The following is a 26,752-nucleotide window of genomic DNA, read 5'->3' on the forward strand; positions in this document are numbered from 1 at the left end:
GAACATCGGAGTATTAGTTATCAGCAATTCTGGTTTGAAAACCAATCAGTTGTGAGTTTCCAACAGTGACTAATGTACCACAAAATTAAGTTTGTAGGTCGCCGATCTCAGAACCAGATGTGAACCACAGTGAATCATGGGTACTAACAACCAGCTGTACCTTGGTGACACTGAGACTTTGTTGCTCCTCACCCTGCAAAAAGCTGATAGCCAATTATAACTGGAGTGATTTAAGTGAAGACTGACAGCTATTCTGATATAATTATCAACTGAATAAAAATATCCTAATTCCAACAGGCAGGTTTTGATGAAAGCACACATACAAAAACACTTTTTTAAAGGAGGATTTCTATGCCAGCAAAAGACATTATTGTAGCAGCTTTTTATTCTGAGACATTTGCATTGTGACCACTTTATAAATATTTGCAGGATGAAGACAAATACTTCAAGTATTCCACCAATGGTTCCTGGAAGATGAGGGGAAACAGCAAGAATGAAAATGTCTGGGCTTCCTTTTTCTTTTTTTTTAAGATTTTATTTATTTATTTAAGAGAGATAGCGCGAGTGAGAGAGAGAGAGAGATCACAAGCAGGGGGGAGGGGTAGAGGGAGAAGCAGACTCCCTCCTGAGCAGGGAACCCAAAGCAGGACTTGATCTTAGGACCTGGGGATCATGATCTGACCCGAAGGCAGATGCTTAATCGACTGAGCCACCTAGGCACCCAATGTCTGGGCTTTCTAACAGATCAAGTTGTAGGATATCTGGAGTTTTGTTACTATAAAAGACTTGCATTTCTAGTCTACTAGAGATGGGGGGGGGTCCATGCATCATGAGAAAAAAATGAAGACAGGCAGAGATTCTCACACTGCTGAAATGGGTCAAGTCACTATACTTGGTTAAATGCTGCCTTCTTTCCTCTAGAATTCATTGTTTCCAGTTTAATTTTGTGCATTTATACTATTATATGCAAACTCAAGGGAGTTTTTTGAAATCATGACCTACACTTTAGAAACTTAATAAGTAAGACTCAGGGCTATGGCTCATGGGAGTACTCCATTCAACCAGCAGATTTAAGACTAAAGACGAATAACTGTCCTACCAATTCTTGTTATACAGAAAAACTACACAGTCTTTCTAAGCCTTTATTGAAGGGCATTTTTCTTTCAAAAATTCATAAATCCAAGGATTACTCTTGGGCTTAATGTTGCTATTTCAGGTCTTAGCAACTGGAATAAAGCCCTATGGAAGAGAGGCACTATTAAGCAATTTAAGACCAGCTTATTTAATTCTTTTTTCCTTAAACCTCACTTACCTTTAAGAAATAAGGAGAAGATCCTAAGATAAAAGCTTTCATGGTCAGTTGGGGCTGATATTGCATTAATGCAGTTATACAGCTCACAGTATTTTATTGGACTTTCTAGTTGGAGGGAAAGCATGTAATTTGGAACCAAAATGATTTTTTAAAGTACTGAAAATAAATATTTAACATTTTTTCAGAAAAAATAACTCATAAGTATTATACATTTTCTTGTAAAGCATCAATTGATCACAAAGTCAAAATACTTTCAATTATCATTTTATCATTTTAATGAAGTTCTTATCTGAAAAATTTTTCAGAAATACTGTAGAGTATGCTAGATTTGAAGGTCCTCACCAAAATAATTAATTCAATAAGAATGTACTTAATGCTTACTGTGTGTCACGTACTGTGCTAAGTCCTAAGGAAAAGTAAGATGGATGTTATTCCTCTTCTCAAGAACTGTGACACCTACAAAGAGCTTATCAAACTCAACACCCCAAAACACAAAAAAATCCAGTCAAGAAATGGGCAAAAGACATGAACAGACATTTCTCCAAAGAAGACATGCAAATGGCCAACAGACACATGAAAAAATGTTCAACATCACTCAGCATCAGGGAAATACAAATCAAAACCACAATGAGATACCACCTCACATCTATCAGAATTGCTAAAATGAACAAAAACACAGGAAACAACAGATGTTGGTGAGGATGCAGAGAAAGGGGAACCCTCTTAACACTGCTGGTGGGAATGAAAACTGGTGTAGCCACTCTGGAAAATAGTATGGAGTTTCCCCCAAAAGTTAGAACTACCCTGAGATCCAGCAAATGCACTACTTGGTATTTACCCAAAGGATACAAAAATACTGATTCGAAGGGATACATGCACCCCAATATTTATAGCAGCATTATCTACAATAGGCAAACTATGGAGAGAGCACACATGTCCATCAACTGATGAATGAATAAAGAAAAAGTGGTATACATATAATGGAATATTACTCAGCCATCAAAAAGAATGGAATCTTGACATTTGCAATGATGTGGATAGAACTAGAGGCTTTATGTTAAGTGAAATAAGTTAGTCAGAGAAAGACAAATACCATGTGATTTGACTCATATGTGGAATTTAAGAAACAAAACAGATGAACATAAGGGAAGGGAAGGAAAAATAAAATAAGATAAAAACAGAGAGGGAGGCAAACCATAAGAGACTCTTTTTTTTTTTTTAAAGATTTTTTATTTATTTATTTGAGAGAGAGAGAATGAGAGAGAGAGCACATGAGAGGGGGGAGGGTCAGAGGGAGAAGCAGGCTCCCTGCCGAGCAGGGAGCCCGATGCGGGACTCGATCCAGGGACTCCAGGATCATGACCTGAGCCGAAGGCAGTCGCTTAACCAACTGAGCCACCCAGGCGCCCACCATAAGAGACTCTTAACTATAGGGTACAAACAGGGTTACTGGAGGGGAGGTGGGTGAGGGGATAGGTTAATTGGGTGATGGGCATTAAGGAGGGCACTTGATGTAATGAGCACTGGGTGTTATATGCAACTGATGAATCACTAAATTCTACCCCTGAAACCAATAATACACTATATTTTGACTAAATTGAATTTAAATACAAAATAAAAAAGAACTGTGATATAGGCAGAAATATGTAGAGAACTTAATCACCATTCTTACTTTAGTACATTTCCTTTAAAAATTTTAAAGGCATGTACTGCATGGAGCACTGGGTGTTAAATGAAAACAATGAATCATGGATCACTACATCAAAAACTGATGATGTATTGTATGGTGACTAACATAATAAAATAAAATTTAAAAAAAAGAAAAAATAAAGGTACTTTATTCTTTATTTTTTAAATATTTTAAAAAAGATTTTATATATTTATTTGAGAGACAGAGTGAGAGAGAGCACAAGCAGGGGGAGGAGCAGAGGAAGAGGGAGAAGCAGACTCCCCACTGAGCAGGGAGCCAGATGTGGGGCTCAATCCCAGGACTCCGAGATCATGACCTGAGCCAAAGGCAGATGCTTTAATCAACTGAGCCACCCAGGCGCCCCTAAAGGTATTCTAATTTAAAGCCTTATGAACTATTTATTCTACTAAAGAATGAGGATTACATACATAGTAAATTTTTGCCACAGAATTTAATTTAAGAGGCTTTAGTTCAATATCTGTGCAGCAAATAATTTGAAATTAGCTTTTTTAAAAACAAATATGCTCTGAACAAAACAAATCAATAAACAGCAAACCAGTAAATATTTAATTTTTTCATAAGGAATATATTCATCTCTAAACATATAGACATCTCTCCAATCTTCTCTCTCATCTTCTGACAATACTCCCTGTTCCTACTTTTCTTCCTCTTCTAATCACAGCTTGACCCAGTACAGGTCTGGCTTCTAGTCCAACATTCCAGAAAACCATTCTTGCTGAGGTCAACAGCAAAATCCCATAGACACTCTGCATTTTGATCTTATTTGTTATATGTCTAGCATTTGACTGTTGATGTTGCGGTATCTCTTGATATTCTCTCTTCTCCTGCCTTCTATAACACACACTTTTCCTATTTTTCATTCTTTCTGTCCTCTCTTTCTCTGTCTTCTTTATAGATCCTTCTGCCTGTTCCCAGATAAAAGAGCTCTACAGCTTTTATCACAGATCTTTTATCCTCATTCAACATTCACTCACATTCCTTCAAAAACCATATACATGTAGATAACAACATCTAGGTGAGAGTAAAAATATAAACTGAAATACAAATTTTAGTAATACTTATGTATTGGTCTCATTCCCTCACTGTGCAGCTTCAGATCCTATAAAGAACTCCTTATTAAGTATCTCTGTCCCTCTCTCTCTCTTTCTCTAATTGAGGTATAGATGACACACAATGTTACATTGGTTTCAGGTGTACAACATAGTGATTCGGCAAGTGCATAACATTATTCTATGCTCACCACAAGTGTAGCTACCATCTGTTACCATACAATACTATTACAATACCATTGACTATATAAGATATCTCAATTAGTTTATCAAGCTCAACATGAAGGTCTGGGCTTATTATGCCCACATCCAAGACTTACTCCCCCACCACACTGTCCTCTCTCAGTGAATAGTATCACCATCTATTCAGTTGCTCAAACCTAAATACTCAAAGCTACCCTTGAATTTTCCTTCTGCTTCACTCCCATAACCAATCACCATGTTTTCCTCCCATCTAACACCTGCTGATTACACTTAGGTTCTAGTTCCTTTACAAAACCATCCCTGGAGCTCTCTAAGCCCCACTTCACAGCACCCACACCCAAGGCTGGCATTGCCTGCCCTCTCAAACCCTGTATTTCTCATCAGACAGAAAATTATGCTGTCAAGAGTCCTTATTTTCTTTCAGAGTTGTGTTCTCAGCACCACGGAGAGCACCTGGTGTTGCGTAACAGTAATCACAATACCAGTTAAAACAAAATAATAACTAATACACAGTAGTAAGTAGGAAAGCCAGGATTGAAAGCCAGGCAGCTGGCTCCAGAGTATGTGCTTTTAACCACTATTTCACATTGCATTCAGCACTTAATAAGTATTGATTTAAGTAAGTTAATAAAAGCATACTTGCTCTTAATTCAGCAAAATTAAGTCTGGAGGGGCATGGGATTGTGTTAATGCCCAGGTATAAATAGATGCCTGAGAGTTAAATGAAAATCCCCAAGAAATATGACAATAATGTGACAAGACAGTAATGCAACATCAATCACCTTTTTATCCAGAAGTAGAAAACTTACATCTAACAAGAAAACCAGCTGAAGTATATCCTTTGATCTCTCTGCTTAGAAGAAGGCAGACTTAAATGGAGCCTGTTAACTTTGTGCAGTTTTTAAAATTAAGGTGACTTATCTAATAGGTATAGTTACCTGAGTTGGGCTAGAAATGTTCTGCTTTTCCTCAGTCAGGGAGGAAGCTTTTTTTTTTTTTAAGATTTTATTTATTTGACAGAGAGACAGCGAGAGAGGGAACACAAGCAGGGGGAGTGGGAGAGGGAGAAGCAGGCCTCCCGCTGAGGGGAGAGTCCCCTGTGGGGCTCGATCCCAGGTCCCTGGGATCATGACCTGAGCCGAAGGCAGATGCTTAACGACTGAGCCACCCAGGCGCCCCATAGGAAGCTTTTAATTAAAGATAGACAACTGCTTCACAAAACATGTTGAGATGGAAGGAAAGCTGAAGGCTAGAAGACAAAACTCATCCAGAGAATAGATACAGGCTAATTTATTATTTGGGAAGTGAGGCAAAAAGTTTTGCATACTATAGTTGCCCCAGAACCTCTCATGAATTATTGTCTAATGTAAAAATTTTCCTCATAATTATGATGGAATTATACAGAGCATATTAAATTAAAATTAATACCCTCTCATCATAAAGCCAAAAAAGAGTAACACTTTTCTAGTTAAACATGTAGAGTCACAGAATCCTTAAGTTTGATGAAAATTTAGAAGTGATTTACTTTCTTTCTCATTGAATGTGAAAATCCTTCTGCTGCATCCTTGATAGATGAGGTAGCCTTTGCTAGAATACTTCTACTGACAGGAAATCCAGCATTTCATCAGGCAAGTTCACTCAGCATTGAGAGGCTCACATGATTAGGGAATTCTTTCAGACATGAATCTAAATCTCCTTCCATGGGACTTACATTCATTAGCCCATATCTTAGTGTGCTTGGGCTGCTGTAACAGAATAACACACACTGGCTGGCTTATAAACAACAGAAATGTATTTTTCACAGGTCTGGAGGCTGGGAAGTTTAAGATCAAGGCAGCAGCATGGTTGCATTTGGTGAGGGTCCTCTTCCTGGTTCATAGCCAACACCCTCTCACTGTGTCTTTACATGATGGAGAGGACTAGGGATCTCTCTGGAACCTTTATTATAGAGACACTAATCCCATTCATGAGGAATCTACCCTCATGACCCAAGCACCTTCCAAAGGCCTCACCTTCTAGTACCATCATTTGGGCATTAAGATTTCAAAATATGAATTCTGGAAGGACACAAACATTCAGACTACAGCAGTCCATATTCTGCCCTCTGGAGCAAAGCAAACAGAATTACTCTCTCTTCAATATTTTAATCTTACAATAGAAAATAGCATTGCAGAGCTGAAAAGGATCACACAGAATAACAAACACATCCCTTTTGAAGAATAAAGAAAGGAAACTCGCATTCATACAGGTCATCCATATGGTTGCAAACTGGAGAGCTGTTGCTAAACCCCTCTTGACTGAACTTTCTCCTGATTCTTAGGTCTTTCTTATTACTTTATTATATTTGATTGTTATTTGATGATTATCATGTTACTTTCCCAGGCCATGTATATTAAGATAATAATCATTTCTTGATTAGCCCTTGTCTGGCGAAAGCTAAACAATTTTGTTAGACTTTGCTAATGACCCTGATCTTCAAAACAGGACAAACAGCAGCAACCCCAGTTAAAGATTAAGATAATCATAATCAAGAGATGTCCACCCAAACCATTATAGCACTAGATAAAGTAGCCTTTAAAATATAAAGATACGAATTACCCCAAAAATAAAAAATAAAAGATAATCCTCCCAAGGCATCAGGATGGAATGGAAGTAGACTGCTGTTCACTGAAGCACACAGCAACACATTACTAACATTCTGTTTTTCCAAGTTCTCCTACAGCATCTAAGTAATCACAGAACACAGTGTTGACCAAATGTTTTGCCACTATAACACCTGTATTACCATTTTTCTAGCTTCTATTATTAGGTTTTCTTCTTTCTTTTTTTTTTTTTTTTTGCCATTTGCTGTCCAGCCCTTAAGATAAAAATTCCAGCATTCTGTTATAGCAACACTTCGCTCCTAGGATCAATTTCCATATACAGCAGTATTGCAGTTTCAAACAATCCTCACATCTCAGGGGCTTAACATTTGCAAAGGATTATTTCTCACTCACACTGTATGAACACTGTGTTGTTAAGAATGCTTGGTTTATGCTTGGTTCTCTAAAGGATGCGGGCTCCAGCTAGTTGTAAACAACAGTTGCTCCTGAGAAAAGAGCTCCCTTCAGTGCGCCTCTTCGGCAGTTAAATGCTACCTAGGGGTGCCTGGGTGGCTCAGTTAGTTAAGCATCTGACTCTTCACCTTGCCAATGATTTCTGTATGTTATCTCCTAGAGCTAAGAAAACAAATGCCCTTCATACTTGCTAAATCTCTTTTATCCAAAAAGTATGAAGAAAACAGAAGATTGCGTTGCTTCCCACATAATTTCCATATTCAACTTTTTGCATCAGATTTTCCTTTTTTAAAAACCATGAAAACTGTTGACAAGATAATCTAACTGCATAGAAATGGATAAAATAGGAAAAATATTTTTAGAGTAGCATTTGAATTTTCCTCTAGTTATTTTATGTTCTCCATGATTTGAAATACTACTTTTGAAATATACAATGAAAAGCCATCTCCCAAATATATTATTAATAATCGATAATTTTACAAAATTATCTACAAGACTACAAGAGTAAGTGTGAATTTATTGAATTGAATTGCTCTACATTCAAGAGTATTATCTATTTGACAGTGACTAATTAAATTATTTTTATAATATTTAAAATATGCTTTAGCTTATTGATTGGAGCTATGTTATCATGTAGGTCAAAAATAAACCCATTTGTATAAAAGGGATGGTAACATATAGACCTGAGTAATAATGTTCAAGGAAAACATACTAAGATGCATAAGGAAAAATCCAGTATGGATCCCCTTCCTCTGAAATAGCAATTGCAATTAAGAGTAGCTAATGAGAAAAATCAGAGGGGCCTTCAGATTACTATATTCATGGCTCACTTTCACAAATAGTATACATGTGACCTGAGTAACTGGCCACATTGAACAATAATCAGCAGGCTGCCTTTGAAGATGCATTAAATAATATAAAATTTGTGTAATCATAGTAAATTAATATTGTTTTAAGATAGTCCATAAATGCTTTTAATATTAGCGTCTACCTTTTTTTAAATTATGCTTCCTAAAACCTCTGTAGAGAATATTTGGGTAGAATGACTCCCCAGAATCTTGTATTCTTAATATAGCACCATTACCTAAAAAGGGATTAAGGATAATCATTTGGAAATTTGCACACTGATGTATCCTTCGTTCTCCTAGAAGTAGTCTAGTGTAATGATAAAACACTGGGTCTCTAGAGTCAGAGACCTATGCTCACAATAATAGTGCCTTCCTTATAGGGTTGTCAGGATTAAATGAGTAAATAAATAGAATGTTAAATACTTAGCATAGTGCCTGGAGCAAAACATATCTTCAATAAATATTTTCTATAATTATTATATTGTATATTATTCAGACAAACTACATGGGGAGCTGACATGCAGGAAAAAAAATACGAAGGTTAAATGCACCATAAAAATAGGCCACACTTGACTCATAGAGACAAGATAAAAATAAACATCCACAAAATCATATTCATTTTTACAACACTATTTGAAATCTACTTTTGTTTACCTTCTAAGAATTGAGTTCAAAATGCTATATATCTCTACCAACATTTAATTACAGTGTTAAAGCACAAAGATAGCTTGGAGTGTATATTTTGCCCCCTGATTTTTGTAGCTTGTACAGGAAAAAAGAAACCAACCCCCAGAATTAAATCCAAGAACACACAAATTTTTTTTTCTATCATTTCAAAAGGCAGGGGAGCAGGATGGGATGTACCCAGCACAAGCTATCATCAACCCAGCACCTCTGGGTGTTAGTGCACGCACATTTTCAGATATCTGGTTGACTTTGCAGTTGGGCAATGTCACACAACCAGGCAGAAGTGCCCTTCTTGCTGGCCTTTTATTCCTATCTTTTCTGTCTAAACTTGTTTAAATACACAAAAATACTGATGACTCGATCAACAAAGTTCTTTATAAGACATGGATTATTTTTTAATTGCAATGATTGCGCTGGAGAGCTAAGGGAAATTACATAAAGAAGAAATGCCAACGAGCCAGATGCAATTTGTAAAGAGGTTTCCTCTCTGTATAACTTCTTCAAAGCAAAATTATATCCTGTCAAATATACTGGAAATTTAGAATTTATTGGAGACATTTTTATAGCAGATTTCATTGATGAAAATTATAGCTTGTTTTTGCTGAATCAAAAACCTTCTTACCTCTGGTAAAATATGTATTACTATATTAGCAAATATATCTCTTGTAAATGTGTATATGCAACAATGTGTAAGCAGAAAGTAATTCATAAAATAATTAGGATAATGATTTTAATCATCTTAATGGAACATAGTATCCACTGGAAATGCCTCTCTACATAGAACTCTATGTATCTTAAAAAAAGCAAAACTACATCCAACTCAAGTCCTTTGTGAATGATGCAAGGCAAAAATCAATAAATGAAACAATCTCTTACCAGAATAAAATGATCCTAACATTTCCTTTCTTCCAGAAAGCTCTTGCGGATTTTCCCCAATCAGGATAAGGTTTGTCCTGAAGCATCATATCAGTGACCTGAAGCAACAAAAGGAACTTATTTAGACTTTCAGAAATCTTACATTTAGGTTTAAATATTTATATAATTTGCACTTTATCGAGAATAAAACATGTACATATTAATGCTAGAATATATGCAGAGATAAAATTAAGAATATATTTCTTTCAATTAAAAATTTTAGTAGTTAATTTGACTTTACATAATGAATGAGCTTATTTAAGGTCATCCAACATGTCAACTACTGAGATTTTTTTTTTTAAAAACATCAATCAAGATTACCTTATATAAGAAGGCCTCTTTAAGGTACCATTAACCTCTTCATAGAAATAAAACATATATAATAAATAAAATACCATAGTTATTGGTGTTTATTGTCTAAATCAGAAACTCCAAAATCCAAATATTTCTTTCTCTGTCTAGATTTTTACCTAAATCACTAGTCAAAATACTACCTTCCCTTCTCTCCATTTTTTCTTTCTATGATGTGTGAGGTATGGGACTTGACCCAGTTTTATAGAATATTTATTTTAATAGCCTAGCATTCTCCCACCTCCATGCCATTTGCAGTTCTGTGTCTTCTTCCAAAAATATTCTACCTCTCTTTCTCACGTGCACAGATTCTGCCCACCTTCTGAGGTCTAGGCAAAGTCACATCACCATCACACACTGTGACGTCTTTGCTGTCCCCTCCAACCGTAGCTCTGGATCCATCCTTCTTAGGTGGCTCACTGCTTTCCATTTTCTATTTTACCTACTGGGTACATTTGTTCTCTCTCCACGAGGCTTTAAAATCCTTGAAGGTGAAGATTTGTCTCTATATCCCTTTCAGTGCCTAAGGTTCTTTTATATAAAAGACTTCAAAATATTTGCTTAAAGAAGAAGTGACAAAAGGATTTTATATAAATCATATAAATGATTGTTTTTAAAAATGCATAAACAAAATAAATTGCTCATTGGCCACATCCCATATTAATGGTTTCAGAAAATGTCCAAAGTATCATAAATAGGTAACCTATTATAAAAGCATTTTTAACAGTCTGATGGGATGGGGAATGAATTTCCTTCTTTCTTCTAATAAAGGAAAATGTATTTGTATATGTGTACACACACTCACACACACACTTTTTCCCTTTTCCAGAAAATCTACCTTCTCTTCAAGAGGAGAAAATATCATTTCATTAATTGGTTTTGCATTTAATAATGTTCACATTCAAACAAACAAGGCCAATTCAAAATTAAGAAAATTTATACAGAATGAGATATACTGAATTGAGTAAGGAAGAATTTTCATCGTCCATTAAAATATACTTCTCTCTTGCTCTTAAGGTGTTAATATTGCACTTAAGTATAACTTCCAACAATGGCCTGATTTGGAATGGGTGAGATTTAATCATTTATGATGAAAGATTTTTACTCAGTGGGGAGTCTTTCTGGATCAATGACCCCTTCAATCATACTGGACTTTCTGTGGGAGGCACATCAACTCTCAAGCAAGCCCATCCTGTTGTGTTACACAGCAGACCAGAAATTGTCTCTGGAAACATGCCAGGGCTTCACATGCTCATTTAAAATGCAATCTGAGCAGAGGTTAAGGAGCCCAGTCTCCAGGAAATACTCACTCTTAATTCTTCTTTATATTCTTTCTCAACATAATGTCTTAGACTAGAACTCCCAAGTTTCTCTTGGTTGATGAGAACCGAAGGAAGTTCATTGCTCTTCACTGAGTAACACTGCGGATTTATACCAGCTCTGTAACATAGGGCTTACAATGATTTTGTGTGATGTGGCTTTGAATCTTCAAATTCAACAAATGTCATAAATGGTTTTAATACAAACTCTCAGTTAATTTCTTGAAATGCTAATTACACTGATAATTGTGAGTGCAACTAACATTAAAAATTCATAAGAGAAAAACATTGATTTCACTGATTTTTAGGAAGAAATTCATTTATGATTTTCTCATCTATTTTCTACTTCACAATTTAAAATTACAAGTATTTATTTTCTCACTCTAATGCCCATGCATTGTATCTTTGATCAAAGAAAATTCATGATATTTGTCAGAATTACAAGTACTGCGCGCTAACCGATTGCGCCACTGGAGCTCCGATTTGTCAGAATTAACAAAGGGAAGATGATACAATAAAATATAAGCATGAATCAAGTGAGTTACATTGTTACTAAAAAGTGAATAAAGGCAAAAGTAGAAAAATTTAAATTCCATATATTCTTGGGCATAAAAAGTGTTTTATATCACACCTTCCCTTGAGGAAGGAATTCAATTCTTCCAAACAACAATTTCATCCACTACTCCTTTGTAACTTTCTTGAATAGCAACTCTTGTGTCAAATATTTTTATAAAACCCCAAGGTTAAGTAAATAAATACTTAAATAAATATTTCATGTTTTACCAGCTTCCTAAAAGATTTAATTAATTCTGTTCAACAATATTTACCCTGTTCCAGAAAGAGTCTACATGGTAATAAATATTTCCAAGGAATAGAATGATTATGGGGTGGATTTTATTCAATTTTCAATGTTTTCTCCAGGGCACTTTCTGGGAAATACTTATTATATTTTCTAGAAGGAGGCAATCTGCTGCTGTATGACCAATTATTAAAGCAGCATGTTTTGTAAAAATGACATACAAGGATATGTACAAGGATATGCCATTTTCTCAGGAAAATGGCAAGATGAGGCAAAAAAAATGCACACTTTTTTTTTTTTCCTGATGCCAGACAGCTGATCCTTTTCACCCCCAGCTCCAACTCTTTATTTTAAGTCATATCATCAGATCAATGTCAGGTCACTTGCAGCTAAATTGGCAGAAGCAGAGACAGTCATTAAAGGGATGCATTCAATAAAGAAAAATCCAATTACCTTCTGCATTAGAGAAATCAAATTCATTTCTGGTGTTGGTCAAGGACAGTCTTTGTGGGAAAAGATGCAGGAAAGGCAGAACTAAAGACCATGCACAAAGGTTGCTGTGTAGCATAAATACAATACAAAACTTGTTGATGCTTCTCCCACAGGGAGATAATTAGAATTCAAAATCGCAGATCTTTCCTTCTAAGCTGGGAGAAATTTGTTTAACTCTTGGAGTGTCACAGTCCTTGCCTTTCCCTTTCCTCCCTAGGAGGTCTTTGCACAAAACTCTGAACTTCATTACAGCCTTATCACATTATGCCTTGTCAGGTAGTCTTTCTCAGTAAATTATAAGCTATTCTAGGGCATGGGTATTGTGCAATCTGAGCGAGAACATGAATGTTGGGATTTAAAAGTCAGTAAGTGATTGTAAAAGCAATTTATCTCTACAAGAATCTAAGTGGAGACTTTGCTCCCCTTTGAGCTGAGCTGATGTGACCTGGGGGCAAAAAAGGCAGCACAAAAGCAGTGGTGACAACAGTAATATCTTACATTTGTTGGAGAACTTCATGGATTACAAGGCTCCCGGAGGTCCTTTTTTTAACAATTGTCATAGCAACTTTATAAAGTGAGTCATTGTTTTCCACCGTCCACCAATGGAGAAAGAAATCAGTGAGATGAAATAACCCATCAGGGTCACACCGTAACGGACTGTTCCATGCACCAGCTCTGGAGTCAGGCTGCCTGGCTGACTTCCGAGTTTTGTCTCTTACTAGTTTTCCATTTGGCACAAAATAATCAACCTCTCTGTACCTCAGTTTCTTATTCATCATGTATGGACACACAGTAGATATGAGCAGGTGTTCTAAGAATTATTGGTGCTTTGTTATCATCTAGGACTACCTAATCATTTCGCTTCATGTGACTGTGTTAAATAACTGGATTTAGAGTCAAGAGGGCAATCAATCTCATCTTTTACATAAAGACAAGACTATCATATATTGAACTATTAGAAAATGATAAAGAAATAGCATAATGTTAAAATATGTCACAGCCTAAAATGGCTGTGAAAAGTCAAACCTCTTGCCAAAGGTTGCAATAATCTGAGAAGGTTTCATAGAGGATGCATGTAACGTAACTGAGCACTGATTTGCACCCTGTATCATTCTCCAGTTTTGCCCGTTTTATGTTCTTAGCCTGATCATAAACTACTCACATACGGCTACTACATACTGTATCTATAGTCTTATTTGATATAGTTTTATGTTAAGCATGTGATGTTAATGAAAAATACTGATTTAATAGAAAAGATCATAATATAAAAACAATGACTATGGCTACATGGTGCCACTCTTGAGACTGCTGTTATGTAGCAGAGCATCATTTAAGAGAAATAAGCGCTATTCTCTTAAGAATATTGATGAGCAAACACATACATATAATTTTGCATGTTATTTTCCAACTTCTTTCTATTTAACAATATATCTTGAACATCATCATATATCAGTACAGATACAGCTATTTAAATAGTTTCCTCTTAAGCAAGGTTTCAAGTGTATAGAGCCAGAGTTAATCTCTGGAAAATTCTTCTAAATCCTTCAGGTCACATATGCAAGAAGCTTAACAGAAGTTTTCTTAAATTTTAAGACAACCTTGAAATTTTTCATAAAATTGCAAATAAGTTTTAAAGATGAAAGAAACCTTCCTAGACTATCATTAATAAAAAAATAAATTTTAATTTAAAATAAGTAAATCATTTCTTTTTTCTCCTCTCACCATACATTTATTATGTGCATTCCACTGAAATATAAAATGTTTCTATATTGTTCTAATTCCTTTACAATTAAACTTCACTTAATGTATGTATTACTTATTTAGATTTTTATTCACAAATGAGCATTGAGCAAATTATTTAATTTCTACTTCTTCTCCCTCTGCCTTCTTTCCCTCCTCACCTTATTATACTTACGTTATTTTACCCATTAACTTTTTGACTCTTTGAATATCTCATATCCCTATTTTATTCATCATCTTTAAATGCTATCTTCTTCCCTCACCTAAAAAAGATGAGAAAATCAGAATACTATACTTTCTCACACTATACATCATTTCTGCATTGTTAGGGTCTGGGAATACTCCTAATATTCTGGTTTACAATCGGAAACTACACATTTCTTTTAACGCTGGTCCTACAATAATACTGACTCAATGATCTTTTCCAGTACTTCTGCTGGAGTTTTTCCACTACTTTCAATGCTTGTACTTTGTTCTACAACATATTCTTTGGGAAGGGGTCATGAGAACAATGTAGGTTCCAACCAATTGTTTAATTTCTTATATTTGACTAATAATTAGGCTGAGTGTAAAATTACTGAATCACTATTTTTTAACCTTAGAATTAAAGGCCTGGCTTCACTTTAATACTGCTGAGGGATGCCATGAAGAAATCTGGAAAAAAAAAAACAACTAAAAACTGGATTTTTCTTTTCCATCTTTACAGGTGAATTGGTTTTCCTTGCTTAGATGCCCAGTTTTCCTTTTTCTATCTTGGGTATAATTATTTTGCTGTTTATTGATTGTTGTCTGTCACTTTTCCAGGCACAATTGCTTCTTTCAGTCTAAAGATTCAAGTCTTTCTTTACTCTGTTAAGTCCTTTAAGAATCATTAACTATTATTTTTCCTTTCCATTATTTTAGTTCTATTCTTTAGAGAAACAATTCTGCAGATACTGGTTTTCTCCGTCTTCCCTTTCTAACTTTTAATTTCACTTACTCAGTCATGTCCCCTACCGTGAATTTGGGTGTGTCGATTAATGTTTGCAGAAAGTCCAATTTGACCTTTATTTCTCTAATTTTCTTTCTTCTGCATTTCTTTCCTGAGCCTACCATCTCATTTCATCTTCTATTGTCTCACAGCATCTTCTCTGAAATCTTGTATTATTGCTTTGAAAACTTATAAAGACAATGACTTCACTAATTTTTTTAATTCATTGGTTTTTTTTTTAAATCATAATTTTCCTCTGGTTCATAGTATCATTTTTCTGGTGAAGGTTCTTCACCTGCTACTGGACTTACTTATTATTTTCTTCCTCTATTATTCTTAGAGACAAAATTCTGATGCTGTTTCCTTTGGAATTGATTGCCATGTGAATGATGTGAATTTTTTTTGAACTAGCATTCTGCAAGAGGTTCATGTTGGGGGTAGGGGCAGGGTCCATCTCAGTCATCACTCCCCATCCCTATTGCTCCAGGTGTCTGCCTTGGAGAACTGTCCTTTGCCATCTTTGCCTGAGATCAGTAGTCATTGAATCTCCTCTTAGCATTGTCTTGAAACTTAGTTGACAGACCCTACATTTGGCAATCCTTAATCTCAGACTGTGCTTCAGAGTTAAAGATATGATTTACTCTTATTTAAGATAAAGTTAGCATCTCTGATTCTTGTACTCCATGTTGTTTTGGTTGGTTGCCAAAATCTTCCTACTTTAAAATGAAAATTCTATATTGCTATTTGAAGTGGTTATTAAATGGCTTATCTATGTGACACATATTTTTGGCAATTTTGAGGCCATATCATCAAAAATAATTACTACATCTGTGATATTGTCTCTTTTTTTAAATAGTACCTATCAGATGACCTAAATAACATTCAAAATCAGTTTGTAATTAACCTTGTTTTAGATCGTCTTTCCCAAATACAACTTTGTTAAAAATAAAATAATTAAACATAATATGAAATTTGCAGGAATTTGAACATAAGGCAGTTTCAGATTTTATGAAAGAGGATTTAAAGAAAAGCTTTGCTTTATATTCAGCATATGTCATAATATAAAATTTAATTAGGGTATCTGGCTACCCATAGTTAGTATATAAGTGAGATGCGAAAGGTATTTAGCCAATGGAATGCTAAGCATTCTCTACGGGTATTTAGTAGGTAGAATTTCATCTCTTAAAGATAATAGGCATAATGGTTTTCCAATTTGATAATGTCTCCTATCTCATGAAAATTATAGCAAAATATGCCATCAGCAACAGATGATTTTCATGCATTTCTATAATTACTTTTTTTAATAAAGATTTTTATTTATTTATTGAGAAAGATAGTGATAGAGAGCATGAGAGGGGGAGAGTCAGAGGGAGAAGCAGACTCCCTGCTGAGGAGGGAGCCCGATACGGGACTCGATCCCGGGACTCCAGGATCATGACCTGAGCCGAAGGCAGCCGCTTAACCAACTGAGCCACCCAGGTGCCCCAGTCTATAATTACTTTTTTTTTTTTTTTTTTTACGATAGTTCATTTTTTAATACTTCATTTTTTTAGAGTAGTTTTACATTTACAACAAAATTGAGAGGGGGTATGGAGATTTCCCATATACCCTCCGCCCCACACATGCACAACCTCCCTCGTCGACATCACTCACTAGAACGGTACATTTTTTTTACCAAGAATAAACCTACATTGACGTATCATAATCACCCAAAGTCCACAGTTCACCTTACTATTCATTCCTGGTGTTGTACATTCTAAGAGGCTGAGTAAATGTATAATGACATACATATAGCCATTGTCACAATATCATACAGAGGACTGTTGCTACCCTAAAAATAATTACTTTTTAAACACTTGGATAAAGGTCCTTGTATAATTGTTATCATGACCAAGATATTTTTGTTTCTTTTTTAGTTCCTTGTTCACTTAAGAAAGTTAATTGAGGGGCACCTGGGGGGCTCAGTTGATTAAGCACCTGCCTTCGGCTCAGGTCATGATCCCAGGGTCCTGGGATCAAGCCCCGTGTCGGGCTCCCTGCTGAGCAGGGAGTCTGCTTCTCCTCTGCTGCTCCCCCTGCTTGTGCTCTCTCTCTTGTTCTCTCTTTCAAATAAATAAATATTTTTTTAAAAAGGAAAAGAAAAGAAAGTTAATTGAGACTATTAGTGACACATTGCCCCTCACTGCAGTATTCTTTCCCTCACTTTGTTGATGCCACTTTTATTTGACTTTCATTGAGACATATATAGGTACATGCCAGAAAATTATTTAGATAGAATTATTAGCCAGTACTGGGCACTTACAAAGTACGAACAGGCAATTAACACCAAGTTTTCAATACCAACCAAACCCATATTCTGACATGTGCTTTGAAATTCCCTAGGGAGAGTTCATTCAGGGACAGGGTAGAAAATTACAAAGTTCTTTTAATTTGTAAAAGCAGGATTTATGTTTGAAGACTTTTGCTTCCCCCCAAAATTATGGTTCAGAATATATTCATTTACCAATAGGAAAAGCCAACATCAAAATGAGTGCATCTTTACATACCCAGTCCAAGAGGAGAGACTGTTTATCATTATGAAGAATATGAGCACTGACAGAGTTATGAGCCACTGGTCACAAACCAATGACACAAGAAAATGTCAACACTTAAACAGGGGAGGAGGAGAAGACGGTGAGCAGGGCTCCAATATTTCTTCCAATTGCTCATTTTACTTCTTTGCTTCTAAGCAGATTAATAAAAAGTCCTTATCGACACTGCAGCTCTATATCCCAAATTCCTCCCAACATTATCATAACTGTAGTAAGTCTGACTTCATTCTCTTTTGGTTTTAGAGTTCTTTTCTTTTTTCCTTTTTAAATTTGCTTTCTTCTTAAATGAAGTATAGTCGACATATAATATTATATTAGTTCCAGGTATACAATATAGTGATTTGACAAGCATATCATTACAAAATGCTCTCAACAAAAAGTGTAGTTACCATGTGTCACCATGCAAAGTTATTACAATATTGACTATATTCCCTAAGCTGTACTTTTCATTCCCATCACCTTTTTATAACTAGAAGTTTGTACTTATTAATCTCTTCACTTATTTTGCCTATCCCCTCCTCCTCTCTCCCCTCTGGCAACCACTAGTTTGTTCTCTATTTATGAGGCTCCATTTTTTTTTTTTTTAATTTTTAACTGCTGACAACTTTTAAGCCTCACTGCCCCCTCTTCCCCTCCTACCCCACACCTGAGAAAACTGATAAAATCCTGGTGCTCCTTCCTTTGCACCAGCAAGAAGTTCAAACCCTGTGCAGGAACCCTCACCCTGGTCCCACCCCATATCCACCATAGAAACCCCAAGCCAGTCTCTTTACCTGACCCTTTCAAGCATTTCTGGATCTTCTTGAGAGCCACCATGCTCTCCCCAGAACCTTCCCTATGTGAGGAATAAACCTTTTCATATCTTCTTGGTGCAAATGGGACATCTTCATTCTCAATATCCAAACAAATTTGGGATGGATGATCCATCCTATTTTTTCGGAACGGTCACACAGTAACAAACCCAACATATGGTCATAATAAGCAAAGCTTCTTGTGATTTTTTTTACTCATATCTTATTTGGGATCCTACCTTTTTCTTATAGAATCTTGGCATCTTCTAATGCAAATATGTTCTACTGCCAAACAGCAGTGCAAAAGGTCTGCTGGGATTGAGCAATTGAGAGATTCCTAAGAGACTGTGTCAAGGAAACTTCACTGTATTCCTGAAACTCTAGCTCCATGCATCAAAGGCTGATATTATGTAAGGACAGAGGCTGATACTGTATAAATTCTTCATATAGAATAGGAAAAATTAAAGATCCCATGTTTAGCAACTATACCCTGAACATAAAGTGAGATTTTATAAAATGCAAAAGATCTAGCTAAAATAGCCCTGCTAATTCACTTACTCCCAGAGTATAAGCTCCATGATGGTAGGCACCTTATCCATTTTGTTCACACTCTGTCCCCATCATTTAGCATTATATCTAATATACTGCAAGTTCTTGGTAAACATTTACTGAATGGGTGGATGACTAAAAGGATAAATGAATGAATGAATGAACAAAAGAGAATTAAGAGGAGCACAGAATACAGAACAGACCAGTGGGGAAGGCTAGGATAAAGAGCACACTCCAAGTAGCTCTTTCCTCATTCTGCATTTAAAGCTCCTCTAGCAATTAGTGGTGATGATGATGCTAACAGATATGGTGGTGGTAGTGGTGATAGGATGAGGAGGAGGTGGAGGAGGAATACATGAATGGTAGGGTATTCTTGTTCCTCCCAACCCCATCCCTTCATTGCCTGGAAAGGTAGGAAGACACAGGACATGTGTAGTTAAGATTCTAAAGAGGCAGAGATGGTCTTTGTCAACTCCTGGAAGAATAAAGAAGTCAAATATGATTTCAAACAAGAGGGATATTAAGCCTAAGATGCATAGTTACTCACATTATCTGTGTGTACAATATATCTGCTTTATTGTAAATGTATTTAGAGATGAACCAAATAAGGACACATATGAATCACAGATTTTAAAGAATAGAAAGTAGTACACTTCCATATGCCTTATTGTTGGTGTTGAACAACTCTGGAGGAGGATGGTGTATGGCAGCCTCAGGAGTTGGACAGTGCCCAGCCTGTGAACTCTTATGCATCAGTATCTTTGCATCCCTTGGAGCATAGCATTATTTTCTTATCCTCCGTCTTAGGTCACTCTATGCAAAAACAAATCTAAATTGCATTTCTTTCCCACTAGGGAGACACTGTACTCTAAAGGACAATGCATGTAGTATGTTACCTTTTGTTGACCTCCAACTCCCAACACGCACTCCACCACATATGCAGGCATGCATATACAATCAGTTTTACACAACAGCACTTCCCACTGAGACAAAGAAAGACCCAAGGTCCAACCAGAAAGGATTATGTATACTCAGTGAGGAACATTAGCTGAGTATACAATTAAGTAAATGGAAACCATGGAGGAACATTTTCTAAATTACCTAGATATGCCTTGAATGAATTGCTACAAGAAGTATCCGAAAATCACTGGCAAACATCTACTGGTGAACATTAAATCTGGAATGTATTCTACAGCTTTTCAGAAGCACAACCAGGGTTTCATAAAGCATGAATATTAATGCACCTGCTTATTATCTCCAATGATAGCCTGCACTGCCTTTGTGATGTATTGCACCTTATTGCTGGATCCCTACTGATTTACAATGAGTCATGAACTGTTTTATTATTAAGTAAGGAAATTGGGCATGTCTCAGATACAGAAGCATTTAGAAAAAGATACCTGAATCACCTGAATACAGAAATATACACAATCAAAAAGTACCTTCCCAGGCAAGGTCTGCAGAGCTTCAAATAGTGTCTTAACAAATGCAAAATAACTACAACATACCCCAGTACAATTTGCTTTCCACCACATTGAATTATAATTCAGAATAAATAGAAAGAATGAGATTACTTTTTGCTGAGCAAAAAGCCATCAGAAAAATATTTACACCATCTTCTGACATGCTATTCTTTATGGGTGGCCAAATTACCAAATGACAGTAGCCCAGTATTACACTGCTGAGCATTTATTTTTGGCTTGTGGCTTGAAAGAATGAGTAGTCTTCAGCATGCATACCTTCTCTGTCTTGTTAACATAAATAAGTGGTTGGTACTAGAGAAATCAATCATAAAAATGTACCATAATCTGAAGGTTTTGTGACAGTACGTATGAATGGAGAACCAATAGGGAGATATATAAAGGATGTCTTTAGAAAAGTGATTAAAAGAACATTACCCACCAAGGAGCCCTTGGAACACAGAAAGAGCAAATATCTCCTCAAAACAAAACTCAATCTCATTTTAAGGATCCCAGCATTCCAGTTTTCTGAATGAAATGCCTACTACATGTTTGTCTTAATGATAGTCAAAAGAGTTGTCTCAGTCTCCCAGACTCTGCATCACTATGTAGCCCACCATACTGCTTGTATAATACCATTTCTCAAAATGTTTCAGACGACTCTACAGGGTAACAAAGACAAAGCTATATAGACCAGTGGAATGAAAAGAAATTCAACTGGGTTGCCATTCCTACTGTTAGTAAGTCCAAGAAAAGGCTAAGAGTCATCCATCTGACATAACCAACTGTGTTCCGTTTTCAGAATTTGAGAGATTACAAAGTAAGGCAACCACCAAGTAACATGGCTTTGAAGTTTAAGCAAGTGTTACTCTATGTTCTACTGTTGCCTGAAGACATATAATTATAATGTTATGCACTGAATATTTGGGTGACATAATAACAAGCCTAGAAATTTGAAAGCAACAACCTGAATGTGTATCTTTGCAATAAGAAATCCTACTTATCAGCATTCAGTGTCTAAAAATAAAACTTCATGGGGCACCTGGGTGGCTCAGTCCTTAGGCATCTGCCTTAGGCTTAGGTCATGATCCCAGGGTCCTGAGATTGAGCCCCACATTGGGCTCCCTGCTCTGCAGGAAGCCTGCTTCTCCCTCTCTCACTCCCCTTGCCTGTGTCCCTCTCTCGTTGTGTCTCTCTCTGTCAAATAAATAAATGAAATCTTTAAAAAAATAAATAAATAAAAATAAAACTTCATATTTTCATCTCAAATACAAGTAAAATATTGATTTTAGGGCATACATGTGCTTTAAAAATTAAACCTAGTGCATTTTAATCAAACTTTTCTGTTTGTTAATATATCAGATGTAGCTACATATTCACTAAAATTATTTAAGATGTTATATATATCAAAGAGCACATAATATATATGTAAGGAATAAAGAAAAATAAATTGTATATCAGGTTCCTACTACCTATCTTGGAGAAAAAGTAGAACAAAGCAAAGGCTTTTAAGCCCTCTGTAACTTGTCTGCAGTCAAATTACCCCATCTATCCCTATGAGTAGTAAACACAATTCTAAATCTTGTATTTAGAATTCCCATTCCCTTGTTTTTCTTCTGGTTACATCTGTATGTAACCATAAGTACAATAAAATGTTGATTAGCTAGTGTATTTATAGTTAAACATAATAATACAGTATGCTCAAAATAATACATTTTGCTCATTATTTTTCTGAGCTTTATCTAGAGTGAAGCATATAGTTAAATCTTTGATCTCCATTGCATTTCTATTGATAATTTTTTTCATTTTTCTTATGATTTACTTATAACTTTTATCTTTTAATCTTGGTTAATCTTATAAAGTTTTGTCAATTTTATTAGCCTTTCCAAATTTTTTAAATATTTTAATCCTCTCTATAGCAATTTCTGCTATCTTTACTTTCTTCATTCTATACTCTGACAGATTTTCCTGGGGTTTTTTTCTTCTAAATTCTTAACGCTGAATGCTTACCTCATTCATTTTCAGTATTTCTTCTTTTTTAACATAAACACTATGGTGGTGGATTTATCAAATATCAAATTCTGTCAATTTATCCTTTATAAATTTTGAAGGTTTATTACAGGGTACATATAAGTTTCAAATTCTTATACACCTTCCTGGTGAACTGATTTTTTTCAACATACTGTATTAACTCTCTTTAACCCTAAAAATGTTTTATCCTCCTCCCCCCAAATCCATTTTGCTTCACAACAATGTAACTAGATCAATTTTGTTTTGGTCACTGTTTCCCTAGTATATGCTTCCCATTCTTTTACTTTTAAAATTTCTCTTTCTTTATGTTTTGGACCTGACTCCTGAAAATAGCATGTGATAGGCAGAATTCAAAGAATGATTGCCCTTGTGTAACTGCTTCCCTTTTAAATCTGGGTGGAACCAGTGATTATTATGAGCTACACTCCCATGATTATGTTATATGGCAAAAAGAATATTATTTTTAAAAAAAGATTTTATTTATTTATTCATGAGAGACAGAGAAAAAGAGGAGGGCAGAGGGAAAAGCAGGCTCCCCACTCTGCCCCTGGGATCACAACCTGAGCCGAAGGCAGATGTTTAACTGACTAAGCCACCCAGGTGCCCACAAAAAGAGTATTATGGACCAAATTTAATCAAGTGAGGTGTTTAAAAGTAATGGAAGACTGATCCAAAAAATAGAAATGGAAGGAAAACTTCCAAACTCGTTTTATGAGGCCACCATTACCTTGATCCCAAAACCAGACAAAGACTCCACTAAAAAGGAGAATTACAGACCAATATCCTTGATGAACATGGATGTAAAAATTCTCACCAAAATACTAGCCAATAGGATCCAACAGTACATTAAAAGGATTATTCACCACGACCAAGTGGGATTTATCCATGGGCTGCAAGGTTAGTTCAACATCCGCAAATAAATCAATGTGATACAATACATTAATAAAAGAAAGAACAAGAATCATATGATCCTCTCAATAGATGCAGAAAAAGCATTTAATAAAGTACAGCATCCTTTCTTGATCAAAACTCTTCAGAGTATAGGGATAGAGGGTACATACCTCAATACCATAAAAGCCATCTATGAAAAACCCACAGCGAATATCATTCTCAATGGGGAAAAACTGAGAGCTTTTCCCCTAAGGTGAGGAACACGGCAGGGATGTCCACTATCACCACTGCTATTCAACATAGTATCAGAAGTCCTAGCGTCAGCAATCAGACAACAAAAAGAAATAAAAGGCATCCGAATCAGCAAAGAAGAAGTCAAACTCTCACTCTTTGCAGATGATATGATACTTTATGTGGAAAACCCAAAAGACTCCACCAAAACTGCTAGAACTCAGTAAAGTGGCAGGATATAAAATCAATGCACAGAAATCAGTGTCATTCCTATACACCAACAACAAGACAGAAGAAAGAGAAATTAAGGAGTCGATCCCATTTACAACTGCACCCAAAACCATAAGATACCTAGGAATAAATCTAACCAGAGGCAAAGAATCTGTACTCAGAAAGCTATAAAATATGAAAGAAACTGAGGAAGATGCAAAGAAATGGAAAAACATTCCATGCTCATGGATTGGAAGAACAAATATTGTGAAGATGTCAATGCTACCTGGAGCAATCTACACATTTAATGCAATCCCTATCAAAATACCATCAACTTTTTTCAAGGAAATGGAACAAATAATCCTAAAATTTGTATGGAACCAGAAAAGACCCCGAATAGCCAGAGGAATGTTGAAAAAGAAAAGCAAGGCTGGCAGCATCGCAATTCTGGACTTCCAGCTCTATTACAAAGCTGTCATCATCAAGACAGTATGGTACTGGCACAAGAACAGACACATAGATCAATGGAACAGAATAGAGAGCCCAGAAATGGATCCTCAACTCTATGGTCAACTAATCTTTGACAAAGCAGGAAAGAATGTCCAATGGAAAAAAAGTCTCTTCAACAAATGGTCTTGGGAAAATTGGACAGCCACATGCAGAAGAATGAAACAACCATTTCCTTATACCACACACAAAAATAGACTCCAAATGGTTGAAAGACCTCAATGTGAGACAGGAGTCCATCAAAATCCTAAAGGAGAACACAGGCAGCAACCTCTTCGACCTCAGCTGCAGCAACTTCTTCCTAGCAACATCGCCAAAGGCAAGGGAAGCAAGGGCAAAAATGAACTATTGGGACTTCATCAAGATAAAAAGCTTTTGCAAAGCAAAAGAAACAGTCAACAAAACCAAAAGACAACCAACAGAATGGGAGAAGATATTTGCAAATGATATATCAGATAAAGGTTTAGTGTCCAAAATCTATAAAGACTTTAACAAACTCAACACCCAAAGAACAAATAACCCAATCAAGAAATGGGCAGAAGACATGAACAGACATTTTTCCAAAGAAGACATCCAAATGGCCAACAGACACATGAAAAAGTGTTCAACATCGCTCGGCATCAGGGAAATCCAAGTCAAAACCTCAAGGAGATACCACCTCACACCAGTCAGAATGGCTAAAATTAACAAGTCAGGAAACGACAGATGTTGGCAGGGATGAGGAGAAAGGGGAACCCTCCTACACTGTTGGTGGGAATGCAAGCTGCTGCAACCACTCTGGAAAACAGTATGGAGGTTCCTCAAAAAGTTGAAAATAGAGCTACCATATGACCCAGCAATTGCACTACTGGGTATTTACCCCAAAGATACAAACGTAGGGATACGAAGGGGTACATGCACCCCAATGTTTATAGTAGCAATGTCCACAAATAGCCAAACTATGGAAAGAGCCAAGATGTTCATTGACAGATGAATGGATAAAGAAGATGTGGTATATATATACAATGGAATATTATGCAGCCATCCAAGGGAATGAAATCTTGCCATTTGCAATGGCATGGATGGAACTGGAGGGTATTATGCTGAGCAAAATAAGTCAATTAGAGAAAGACATGTATCATATGATCTCACTGATATGAGGAATTCTTAATCTCAGGAAACAAACTGAGGGTTGCTGGAGTGGTGGGGGGTGGGAGGGATGGGGTGGCTGGAGAGGGTATGTGCTATGGTGAGTGCTGTGAATTGTGTAAGACTGTTGAATCACAGACCTGTCCCTCTGAAACAAATATTACATTATATATGAAAAAGAAGAAGAAGAAGAAGATAGTAGGAAGGGAAAAATGAAGGGGGGGAAATCAGAGGGGGAGACGAACCATGAGAGACTATGGACTCTGAAAAACAAACTGAGGATTCTAGAGGGGAAGGGGGTGGGGGGAATGGGTTAGCCTGGGGATGGGTATTAAAGAGGGCACATACTGAATGGAGCACTGGGTGTTATACGCAAACAATGAATCATGGAACACTACATCAAAAACTAATGATGTAATGTATGGTGATTAACATAATAAAAAAATAAAAGTAATGGAAGAAATCAGATTTGAAGCTTGAAAGAGATTTATTGCGAAGAGTGGTCTCCTCTTCTGGGATTGGAAAGGGCCATTTGGGGGGACCTGGGAGTGGCGGGGGCAAGGGAATAGGGACCTCCGCCTTTCAAACAAAAGGAACTGAATTCTGCCAAAAAGCTGAATGAGCTTGGAAGTGTGTTCTTCCCCAAACCCTCCACATAAGAGCCAATATGGCCAATACTTTGATTTCAGACTTAAGAGATCTTAAGCAGAGAACCCAGTGTAGCCCACAGTGATTTCTGACTTCAGTGGGTCTTGTTTTAAGCTAAGTTTGTGGTAACTTGTTACACAGCAGTAGAAAACTAATGCACAGCATAGAGCTGGAATTGCTTTAAAGCTAACCTCTCCATCTTTGTCCTTTGACAGAAAGGTTACAGTTATTGTGCTTGCCAAAATAATCTATTTCTTCTATC

At 36.2% G+C, this 26,752-nt stretch overlaps 1 protein-coding gene across 2 annotated transcripts in view; it reads right to left on the reverse strand.

Moving 5' to 3' along the window:
- Nucleotides 1-26,752, reverse strand: part of TMEM117 (transmembrane protein 117) — a 502,044-nt gene that overhangs the window by 153,930 nt on the left and 321,362 nt on the right. For both annotated transcript variants that reach the window (XM_064591365.1, XM_064591366.1), the window contains one exon: nt 9,744-9,841. In XM_064591365.1, the coding sequence (XP_064447435.1) occupies nt 9,744-9,841 (98 nt within the window). The remainder of the gene's footprint in view (nt 1-9,743; nt 9,842-26,752) is intronic.

Source organism: Mirounga angustirostris, unplaced genomic scaffold, assembly GCF_029215605.1.
Source record: "Mirounga angustirostris isolate CCGP_5_RB_7025 unplaced genomic scaffold, mMirAng1.0.hap1 SCAF_5, whole genome shotgun sequence".
In the NCBI taxonomy this organism is placed as follows: domain Eukaryota; kingdom Metazoa; phylum Chordata; class Mammalia; order Carnivora; family Phocidae; genus Mirounga; species Mirounga angustirostris.